The sequence below is a fragment of the Amphiprion ocellaris genome, chromosome 11 (assembly GCF_022539595.1).
Source record: "Amphiprion ocellaris isolate individual 3 ecotype Okinawa chromosome 11, ASM2253959v1, whole genome shotgun sequence".
NCBI classification, from domain to species: Eukaryota; Metazoa; Chordata; class Actinopteri; family Pomacentridae; genus Amphiprion; species Amphiprion ocellaris.
This window is the reverse complement of record NC_072776.1, coordinates 10606173-10618191: the sequence shown is the minus strand read 5'-3', so window position 1 is coordinate 10618191 and position 12019 is coordinate 10606173. Positions and strand designations below refer to the sequence as shown.

At 37.1% G+C, this 12019-nt stretch overlaps 2 protein-coding genes across 4 annotated transcripts in view; both read left to right on the top strand.

Moving 5' to 3' along the window:
* Positions 1–1151: 1151 nt before the first annotated feature.
* On the top strand, positions 1152–4551 carry dap1b (death associated protein 1b). 2 transcript variants are annotated; one of them, XM_035954145.2, is made up of 4 exons: positions 1152–1313; positions 3581–3677; positions 3830–3893; positions 3999–4551. In XM_035954145.2, exons 1-4 carry the CDS (start codon positions 1244–1246, stop codon positions 4113–4115), a joined length of 348 nt encoding a protein of 115 aa, XP_035810038.2. In that variant the 5' UTR covers positions 1152–1243; the 3' UTR covers positions 4116–4551. The 2 variants fall into 2 exon arrangements, with proteins under 2 accessions (XP_035810038.2, XP_023138840.2); XM_023283072.3 differs by having other exon boundaries at positions 1154–1313; positions 3827–3893.
* Positions 4552–10585: 6034 nt separating this feature from the next.
* tanc1b (tetratricopeptide repeat, ankyrin repeat and coiled-coil containing 1b) overlaps positions 10586–12019 on the top strand; it is a 105529-nt gene continuing 104095 nt past the window's right edge. For both annotated transcript variants that reach the window (XM_055014916.1, XM_055014914.1), the window contains exon 1: positions 10586–10712. The gene's annotated coding sequence lies outside the window, so the exon portion shown is untranslated. The remainder of the gene's footprint in view (positions 10713–12019) is intronic.

Sequence of the window (12019 nt, the reverse complement as noted above, 5' to 3'; positions counted from 1 at the left end):
TCCTGACTCCTCCCAACTCCTGGCAAATCCAAAATGAGGGAAGAGGTGGAGCACAAGTGGCGCTAAAGTGGGCTCTGACAACACCATCCTGTCACTTAAAGCAGCCATTGTTATGCATAACTTTTAGCCTTAATACAATTTAAATGGGTGAGTTATATGAAAATTCCCCATCCAGCGGGGAAATTACCAAGCTAGAGGCAACCCTGGGTGTTATTGCTTGGGTTACTTGGGCCTTGATAGTGGCTCAGATCCATTAAATGTTCCTGTAAGCCATATGGCTCCAGTCTCAATCTCCACCATGAGGCTTAAGCACTTAACCCTCACAGACTTTACTGATGTCACAGCTGTAGGACTCGAAAGCTCAAAATGGTGTTAAAACCAGGTATAGGAAACACTATCATGGCAGCACATGTTGCCTGCTGGAAACAAAATATCATCCTTAAAAAGAGTGGATTTGGATCCATATTTCATTAACAGCTTGATTAGCTGCTCAGCTGATCGCTCTGTGTTTGAGACACTGCAGTGTTTATGCATTTCAGTAAACCACTGAAAATCAGGAGAGATGTGAGCAATACAAGCAACTCTACAAACATGGAATGAAAAACCACAACAGTGAGCAGCTGATTTCAGCTTTATTTATATAGCACCAGTTACAGGATGAAGACCCTACAAAATCACACAGAGAAACCCACAATCAAAACACAATCCAAACAATTATTGAATAAGCTCATTTTATTATTATTTAGCTAATTAGAAGGTGGTTGTTACTAAATTCGGATGGTTGTTTAGTTGACATTTTAGTGATATATCCAGTCATTTTTATTAAGTGATTGTTTCTATAATAAATAATTATGGAATTTGTAATGGCATGATCATAATGAACAGAAGAAACTGAATTTTTAGTGAAAATGTATGCAAGATATATCCCTTGAACTCCAAAAGTCCCTCAATTATATATTGACCCAAAACTATTTTTAAAAATTAAAAAATAAAATAAAAAATGAAAGAATGTGTACTATATATGCAATTTCGCAAATGCAAGTTTCCAGTTTCCTTTTTTAAATAAATTATTTTTAGTTTAAAAAAAAAAATGCAGACGGGCGTTCCCGTGGCCGCAGACTTCCTGCTACGTCATCACAGTGTGAGCATAAAAACAAGGGAGTGGGCGTTTGTGTCACACTGACTTTGGTGCTTTTTTTGATCGCTGTTTTTGTTGTTCTCGCGGAAACTTTTCCCAAAAAAAATGGTGCAACAACTCTCCAAATCTGGAGCGAAGGAGACCCCTTTGCTGAAAGCTGGCCACCCTCCAGCAGGTAAACTCTTCCTCACGCTCCTCTCCGTCTGTTCAACACTTTTACAGCGCATCGAGTCAACGCGTTGTTGTTGTTCTTCCTCACTGCTCGACCCAGATACGGACACGCTGAAGCAGCTCCCCCGCAGGTCCTCACCGAGCATATACTCTCTCATTTCCACATGCATCGTGTTTTATTCCAGTCATTGCAGCTGATTTGGCGACTGCTGTGATAAACTGCATCAGTGTGCGTTTGCAGCCCGCATGTTGTTTGTTTCAGGCCTTTTGGTCCACAGAAAGTAACACCATGTTCTCAGAGGCGGAGTCCTGCACGATCAGCCTGCAGAACCCTGCATCACTGTCTGTGGTTTACTCGTTTTTGTCGTGCTGCTTTTGTTTCTTTGCACTGTTGTCTAATTGTTGAAGCAGATTTTGGACGTTCAGAGAAAATTTAGATTTTTTTTTTTCCTGATCTGTCAACTTTTGCACGTGTGCTTGACATTTAAATACTTAAAGAAAACATTGTGAATATTGTCAAGTTTTTAAAAAATGTAACTTGTTAATGTTATTTTTATGATCACCATTAGACCAGTTGCAATAGATGGAGATAGGTACTTTATTAATGCCGAGGGAAATTCAAGTGTTCAGCAGCTTCCATATAACAACAGAAATAACAAAGAGACAAGACTGGCACGTTAGTAACATTAAAGGTTAGTGTACTCTGAAAAACTTGCTGCACAATACTATTAAAAAACACTTCTAATTTTACAATCTATAGAAATATTATATGTATTAAAGGTCAATATAGAGTATTTACACATTTCAAGGCACCGTGATTTCAAGTGATTTAACCCTGTAAGACCTACATATAGAAAAAAATTAGCAAAAAAAATTACATATAAACCCAAATATAAAAAAATAGCAAAAACATAAACTACTAAACTATATATATATGTGTGTGTGTGTGTGTGTGTGTGTGTACATGCATACATACATGCCCAAATATAGAAGAAAATTAGCCAAAAGAATTAACAAAATCTATATTTAAAAAAATAAAGCTGATGTATTTCTGCAACAGTGGGTTTTACGGGGTTAAAAATGACTTTGCCTCACTGACTCTTTTAAAAGGAAACGAAGTCTACTTCTGTGTCATTACAGAACACAAGCTGAGTATTTAAATGAAATATTTATTTTTATTTTTATTATTATAGTTCCCTTTTTTCTCTTTTTAAGAGAAATGAATGAATGAATAAATAAATAGAGGTCAAAACTCTTAAGAAAACATGCTGGATGATGAAATTAAATCTTCTCGTGGCCTCTCAGATTTATCTCTGAACCACATCTTGGAAACCACCGATTCAACCACAGTTTACAGTAGTTTAAAGAAACAAAGTGCATCTATTGTGCTTACAGTTCAGTTCTGAGTCACATGTGCTTTACTTTTTAGCTTCTGCTGCTTTAGACTTTCCACAATTCGTACTCCACCGCAGTTCAAATGCTAGCTTCAGTTACTTTGCAGATTTTAGTTTAATAATACAAAATGTAATTAACAAATATGTTGTGGAAAAAAAACTGTATTGATCTCTGAAGGGAAACTGACAAGTTACCAATCAGATTAACTAAATAAAGCATCTACCAGCTCCAACATTAAAGTGATGAACATATTAATGCATCAACAATTTTCCAATAATATAAGATATTTTGAAATTTGCCGTTCTGCGTAATGAGTACCTTTTATTCTTGTTAATTTCTGTATATTTTGATGCTGATGCTTTTGTACTTTTACTCAAGTATGAATTTTAATCCATAGACTTCACATGTAGCAAAAGTGTTTCTACACTTTATGCTTTTTTCCACCTCCTGAAGGTTTATCAGATCCCCAAACAATGAGCTGTTAACATGCTTCCGTTTCTATTTGTTAACTCTGAAAAATGATCATTGCTTGAGCTTTTCCAACCCATTTTTTTGTTTGTTTTGCAAAAAGAAAAGATCCAAGACAATATTCTGGCAAAGAAAGAGGATATTTGATGATCTAACTCCTAAACTATAGCGAACGCTTGTACATGTTTAAATTACAGCGAGGGCACAGCCCACGCTCAGCAGTACAAACTGTCATCTTTGGATCTTTTTCTTCTGCCCCATTTTTCAGTTTTGCTGCCATCAATTACAGACTAAACATAGTTTTTTGTAAAGGACCATTTGTCTTCCTTCCTTGGTATTCTTTAAAAGCCACCAAACCCACAATTGCATTTCACATACTACAACAAATGCACCTGTGTTCTTTAACAGTAAAAGCTGGGGGTAAACGAGTGGCCAAGAAAAGCTTGGAGGAGAGTGCCACCCATGGGACTCCGGAGAAGGAGACGAAGAGATCTGATAAACTGAAGTAAGCTCCCTATCTGCATCTACAACACATCATTTTTAGTGTAAACCTCAGGGATGTTTCTTCAGAGCTTAAGGTGTGGGAGTTTTCAGCAGCTTTTTGTCCACGTTTCTGCTTCAGAATTAATTGTATTCTGTTTGAAACCCGTGCAGCAGGTCCCTCGCCACCTCCAACAGGATGCAACAAGTTGGCATACTTCTGGCAGGAACCCTTGACAAGGTAAACAACAGCTGTTTGTAAAAAAGTCAGTTATTTCCTACTGAGCAAGTCTGATTAGTTACAGAGCCTCGTGGATGATAAAACTCCTTCCTTTACGTTTCGCAGCTGAGCCACGACTTTCCAGAGGTGCCGGTGAGCGCGAGGCACAGCAAGGTGCGTCCTGCAGTGGAGAAGCATCACGCCCCTCAGTCCTTCTTCATCCAGCAGCCCAGGAAGTGTTGAACATGCTTTCAAGAACGCCCCGGAGGGAAACCACGTTTAGTCGACTGTGACGCACCAACATGGAGTGTTAGGCACACGAGGGAACTGACAGGTTGTCTGTAAAGTGTTTTAGGGGGGAAAGAAAGCTTTCATCAGGCTCAGTTTGCTTAGAAGGAAACGTGAGATTCTTTTGGTCTGTGCTTGTATGTGGGAAAACTATAAACCAGCACTTATTGTATCATTCCTAGTGTTGTAAGAGAAATGCTGTAGTTGTATTTACAAGATGATGGAAAAACAGATGGTGTTTGGGGATGTTTGAAGTTGAAGGTTGTGAGTTTGGGTTAAGAGACTGATTTTTTTTTTTTTTTTCTGAGCAAAATTTTCACTATGTATTGCTCGGCAGATATGTTTGATTTATTAAAAAAATAAATAAATAAATAAATAGAATTGCATGGCATTACTGTGTTGCTGATTCTGCTTATTTTGTCACTGTTTTGCTCACAACATGGAAATGTCCACTAGGAGGCAGCACACAGCCATTTATGCAGTTTATATCTCTCAAAACATACTTTAAAGTTGCATGTGGAGTAACAATTGCAGTCTAAAAATGAATACCTTTTTGTTTTGTAAAGACTTCCCTGTGCACTGCAGTAGCAACCAGCTGCACTGATTGACCCCTCTCCATTGTAGTATTCCAACAAAAGTACCCCTCCGTGTTGCCAAAGAAACTATTTTTATGATCCCAGCAGTGACTCATAGTTAAATAGTGAGGGAGAAAAGAAGCTGGTCTAGAACTTTCCATAAAGGCTAGCTTGGTCTTGTCGGTAAGAACCACAGAACTGGCTCAGCTTTGCTCGAGGGAAAACTGCACCAATAAAATGAAGAACAACAGTTAAATTTTAGAGAAATAAGTGGGAGTTTAGGTTGCATGTTAACTGTTTTGTATCTGTGGCAGGTCTGGAGCCTCCAGATTCCTGAAACATTATAACCACCCAGTGATTTGTTTATGTAGGACAAGCTGCAGAAACTGTCATGTCATCCTGTCAGCTAGCTTCTGGAAAGTAATTGTGTCTGTGGTGTCGGTCACCTCTGTGGAAGACCAAGCAGACAAATAAGCGATTCCTGGGTTTTAATAACTTTCTGGGGTAAGTTATGAATCCGGACATGCATTCATGAACTCTGTCTGGCATCCTGCACAAGGATGTAAATAAGATGGATTATAAACATTTTTCAGAATCCTGCTTTCCCCCTGTTCTGCCCGCTTACATTATAGGTTTTACTTTTTCATCACGTCAGGTTTGTGGTGAAGAACGAGCTGCTGGTTGGTGACAGACACTGAGAGAATGAATGAATAAATGAATATTTTATTTTCGCTTCTGGTCATTTATTGGACCCATCCTTAGTGGGATAATTCAGACACATTAACTAACAACAAACCCAACATTCTGACATCTATTAGTGCCAAATTATTTGGTTCAGTCAGTCAGTTGCATCCGATGGAATCGATGACGTGAATAAAGTTCTACATCCAGTTCCCTCTGTGCAGCATTGCAGTCAAAGGTTCTTTGCTTTCCAGACCAGTGTCTTCTTCTAGCACCTTCCTTAACCCTCCTGTTGTCTTCATTTATGCGCACCAAAAAATATTGTTTCCTTATCTGAAAAAAATCCCAAAATTCAGCAAAAAAAAATCAACAAATTTCAGAAAATTTGCAAAACCTTTAGGAAGAAAATTCCAATAATTCCTTAAAAGTTTCCCTTAAAAGTTTTGTTTTAAAAAATTTAAAAAATCCCCCAAATTTGGCAAGAAAATTCTTGTAAATATTTTGAAAAAAAAAATGAGGTAAAATCTTCCAAAAAAAATATCCTAAAAATATCTAAAATGGTTACATATATATCAGTAAAACTTCTGATATTTTCAATAATAACATTCACAAAAAAATCAACCAAAATCCAGTGAATTTTGCTCATTTGGTTTTGTGGTCATGGTGGTCCACAATCTACTGTAGATGTTCAGATGGGCTCAGAGCTGGTGGCTTCTAAACCATTCAGTGATCCGTTGTACCTTACGGATGGGCACATCCTGGATGAGATTACTTTCATCAGGATAGAAATATTTCATCATTTGTAGTGACAGTTACCTTTATCCTGTGAGCAGAATGGTTGTGCAGCATCACAGAGCCACCCAGTGCCTTTCCTGTATGGGTCAGGACTCACATTTTTGTTTGAATTCATCACCTATCTGCTAGAATAAAATCTGAAAAGCTTATTGATCATGCTACTTTTTACCTGCTTTCCATTTGTTTTAAAAAATTAGTCAGAAAATGTGAAAAGCTTTTCAAAAAAAGCTCTATTATCAACATCTATCATAGCTGCTAAAAAAAAAAAAAAAAACACGCCAAAAGCTATTTATTTACCAAGTGTTTTATTTTTTTGTGTTTGTGCTAACCATAGATAACAGGACAGTGTAAAAATATCTTTTCATTCAAGTACATTATTTCACAGCTGACATTTGACTTGTAAAAGTGATGAAGGTCTTAACATTAATATAGATTTTATTCTATTCAGATGTTCAAGTAGGTTATGGCAGTGAGTCAGAATGCACAATACCTGAATTCAGCAATCAATCAGTTGATTCCTTTTTATTTATTAACTGTATTTCTTTTTCATTCCTTAGCTGTGCTTTTCTACTACAGCAAGTCAAAATGTATTTAAAAAACAAAACAAAAATTGTGTTTCTGTGAAATAACCCCTATCTCAGATTACAAAAGAACTAAAAAAAAAACAAAAACTGGAAAACAAAATCAATATTAATGTTTCTTTCAAAATATGTGCTTCCTCACAGCCTCCTCTGTGTGCGCAAGTATCGTCCTGTATATACAGAACTCTGCAGCTCCATATTTTGATTTATAGGCTTTATGAGCTTCCTAACCGAGAGGCCTGAACACTGTCTTTAAGTAATGCTTTACCTGTGCACACCTGACACCGCAGAATGCACCTTTGTGTCTAAGAGTATCTGTTTCCATAAAAATCCCTTCACGTGTGAAAATACAAAAGCCCCCTACACAATCCCCAAACAGGTTCGACTTGCAATTGTGTGTCTGTTGTTGTGTGTTATGTATGTATCAGGTCTGTGTCCTCGTATATGGCGTTCCAAACAATATCTGCTCATTTGTTCACCATGGTCACCTTGTAAACACAATGTGCTGACCTTAAATTCTGGCTGGCGCTCATGCTGTTCGCACATGCCTTTGATACCATCTGCGTGTGAAGTTCAGAGACCTCCTCGGCTCTGTTTGAGGCGTGGAGCAGTTGGTGGTCCTCTGACTTGCAGACACGGTGCATTTCCCTGCCAGTGTCTGCCCATTCCCAGCCATCTGAGGAGCCTCGCTGACCCTGTGACGCCCACCGCACTGCTGAGGAAACACACCGACTGTAGCACAGAGCAGCAGGCCGACAGAGGAAATGCGACCCCAGAATCGCACCATACTCAACCCTCCTGTTGTCCTCATTTACAGGCACCACAAAAATATTGTTTCCTCGTCTGAAAAAAAAATCCCCAAATTTCTGAAAATTTGTAAAACCTTCAGGAGGAAAATTCCAATGATTCCTTAAAATTTTCCCTTAAAAGTTTTATTTAAAAAAAATCCCCTAAATTTGGGAAGAAAATTCTTGTAAATATTTTCAAAAAATGACTAAAAATATTCCAAAAATATCCTAAAAATACCTAAAGTGATTACATATATATCAGGAAAATTTCTGATATTCTCTTAAGAACATTCACATAAAAATCAACCAAAATCCAGCTGGATTTTGGTTGATTTTTTTGTGAATGTTCTTAAGAAACATCTTTAACATTTATTTTTTTTCCACCAAAAAATGTTCAAAGATTTCCCAAAAATGTTTGAAAATGTGGACATCAGAAGTTTCACTGTGACATTTTTTTTCTCCACATTTTCAAACTTCAAAAATGGGTCAATTTTGACCCGTAGGACGACACGAGGGTTAAAGGTTTGCTTCACAACAATGAAGACTGCCTCTTTATTTTACAGCTTAAAGGATTAACAATGCAAAAATTACACTTCAGTGTCTTTGGTGTGGTTTTCTCACATGCTGCATAAAATACTTTTACCTCATGAGGTCGCCATAGACTAGAGGATAATCTGAGCTTTACTGACAGAATCAGGAGGAATCCAACAGTACAGAAAGGCTTGGACAGTATTTCATTCTAATAATCCAGTTGCCTCAGCATTAATTCGCACTTTCCAAGTTGTTAATTTACTCCTTTAGTTATTTTTTTTTTTATACCTAAAACATTTTAGTCTTTCTGTAACTAGCATTTAAATGAATCTATATGCATACATTTGTATACATAAAGCTGATGTGCTTTCAACACTAAGCCACTAATACAGACCTTAAACCATTAAGGCTTAATTTACATAAAAGCTCTGACTCTTGTTCCTCTTCTAATGTACATCCACAACAAGGAAATTACACAGTACACTTGCTGGAGTTTGTTAACGACGAGGCACCTGGTCATCTGATGTCTGGCTGTCATTAGACTATTTAAAGAAAGCACTTGCATGTGTGTGTTTTCAGGAAGTAGAGGAAATAGTGTACCAGAGCAGAAAAATGATAGCGTTGAAGCAAAACTACCAAGAGTAAATGTGTTTCTTCAAAAAGATGGACTCCGATCAGAGTGATAAAACGTTAATGCGATGCAGCGTTTTAATGCTGCAGCCGGGCCAGGTGGTGCCATGTTATTCATCCCACCCTTTGAAAGCTTAATGTAGCCATGCATCACATTTTTATGAGCGACTTTATGTTTCGCATGTAAATCTTCATCTGCACAGCGGCAAAACTCTGAAAACATACAATCAGCACAGAGGAGAAAACCATACTTTATAATATGAATAACGTTTTGATCTGAAATATGGATTCTGCATCAATATATCAGCTATTTTAAATATAAAATGACAGAACAGGGTGTGATATTCTCTCTACAGTCCAAAACTTGCGATTTTTAACCCTCCTGTTGTCTTGCAGGTCAAACTGACCTGTTTTAAAGTTTAAAAATGTGGAAAAAACAAATATTTTCATAGTACAACTTCTGATGTCCACATTTTTAACATTTTTGGGAAATTTTTGAACATTTTTTGGTGTTAAAAAAAATGTTTCTTTAAGAACAATAACAAAAAATCTATTGTTTTTTTGTTAGTGTTCTTAAAGAAAACACTAGTTTTACTGATATATATGTAATCACTTTAGATATTTTAAGATTTTTTTTGAAGATTTTTCTAATTTTTTTGAAAATATTTACAAGAATTTTCTCACCAAATTTGGGGGATTTTTTTGAAATAAAACTTTTAAAGGAAACTTTTAAGGAATTATTGGAATTTTCTAAAGGTTTTGCAAATTTTCAGAAAGTGGTGGAATTTTTTGCTGAATTTTTGTATTTTTTCAGGCAAGGAGACAATATTTTTTGGTGCCCATAAATGAAGGCAACAGGAGGGTTAATTAAAAGAGCAGCATTTAAGAGGTTGGAACCAGAAAATATTTGTCATTATTTCATATATAAATGACTTCAGTATCAGTCTCTGGAAATTGATTAACTGATCAATAATGTTTCTGTTCAGTATTAAGCTATACAAACTGAAAACAGGTCTAAACAAAACTGTGAGTACAGTATAGTGTTTACCTGTGTATTTCACAGGTAGTTTCCGGTATCAAAGCTGATTTAGCCAATCAAAGGCGGGGGCTAGATCTATTTGATTTCATAATCAGATGACACCTCAGTGCATTTAGGCTGGTTCCAGGATTTTTAGACTGGATGTGTTTCAAGTAGATTACTTTTAAGTTAACTAAATGTATATATGAGCACTGGATTCAGTCATATTCCACCTGAAAATATATTCCAGGGAGTGTGGAAATGGATTTCCCAGCATTTAGACCTTGATTATGGGAAAAGAAATGACAGTTCTTTCTGTATGGCAAAATAATCTCAGTTAAACGCTCACTTACTAGCCTTTTTCTAAGTTCTCAACCGAATGATGTGGTTTATTTTCACTTTTATAACCATCTTTTAACTTTTCAGTTCTGTAATTTCCAGACAATTTCCTTGAAAGATTTTTGAGTAAAACACATCTAATCAGGTACTAATTACTTGGAAAACGGAGACAAGGCTCTGATACGGTTAAAGCTTAGTTAGTTATGCTGAATCTATAATGAGTTGTTGATTATCAGAGGAATTTCTCTGCTTCACTTTGAGAAAATATGTGTTAAAGTTTAACCTCCAAAAAAAAGGGTAATTTCTGGGGGGGAGATTCGTGTGATTTTCCCCCCTTCAAATTGTAATCCTGCAGTTTGCATGTGCAGCATCCTGTCATGTCCATGAGGCATGCACAGAGGAAGGAGGAGGAGGAGGAGGAGGAAGGCAGCGGGTTGTTCTGTTGATGTTCCTCCCTGTAGATGACCTCATGTCGGGAGGAGGAGGAGGAGGAGCCCCCGCGTCCCGGAGCCTACCTTGGTTAGATCAAGTAGGGACCGAGTTCGTGTGGAGATACGCTCAGGAGGACTGGGAAAACTTTTTGGGGATACATTAATATCCATGACATTTATCAGGTAAGACCTCAGCTGTGCTTTCAAGTTGACTAAATGACAAAATAAGCGTGGGCTTGTGTAGTCTGAAGAAGTAAGAGGTGGGATGTTGGAGTTTTAGTGGCAGTTAGTTGGGAGGAATGTCGGGGCATGCCCACTGAGCTGCTCCCCACACCAACGGGACTGACAGCTAACTCTTTCGGTGTTTTACTTTCAAGTTTGTCACAGTTATTTAAGCCATTTGTAGTTGTTTTGGGGTTTTTTTTCCTGTCGCGACCTAATTTTACTTGAACGCTAACGGCGCTTATGCTAGCTGAACTTTAGGCTCAGTTGCTAGGTGGTTGCTAGGTTAGCTTAGTGGAATCACACTTTTAGCACAGGTGACGTCTCCGTTCAGTTTGGTGTTAACATTAGCCAACACACACACACACACACACACACACACACACACACACACACACACACACACACACACACACACACACACACAGACACACACACACACACCAAAACTAATCAAACTAATTGGCCTGAGCTCTTTAATTTTTTACCGTAATAAGCACGTTGTTCTGTCATTACAATGCTAAAATGTTTTTGCTACTGTGTTGGGTAATTGGTGAGGTAATCCCAAAACTGACCTGCAAAAAACAAACAAAAACTGAATTAATCTGCAAATAACTCCCCGCTCAAGTAAAATATTGAATATTATACACCAAATTTGAATTTAAAAGGGCTGCATTTTGATATTTTTCCAATGATTTCACCAGTAAAATCTCCGAAAGTAGTGAAAACACCTGCCACATGGTCCAGAGGCCAAGTCGGCATCTTAAAGTTGGGCTTTTTATCTAAAGACAGAACCCAATAAGATTTCAAATGTTTTATAGTTGTATATCAGCTCATGTATATACCATGGGTTTGGCATTTGTCAGTTAAAAGAAGTTGTGTGGGTGTCTGACTATTTTCTGACAAAAACTGAATTAATCTACAAATAACTCTAGACTCCAGTAAAAATATTAATTATTATACACCAAATATCCATTGACACGTGCTGAAATGTAGCCTTTTGATGTATTTCTTTCAATATTTTACCCAGTAGTATCTCACAAAGTAGTGAAACCACCTGCCACATGGTCCAGAGACCACATTCACATCTTAAAATTGCACTTTTTATCCAACGACAGAACCCTGAAAGACTTCAGATTCTCAGATTTTATAGTTGTATATCAGTTTATGAATATACTGTGGGTTTGGGTATAACACCATTGATCAGTTAAAATAAGTTGCACCTAGTGTCTTTCACTATTTTATGACATTTTATTAAGTAAACAATC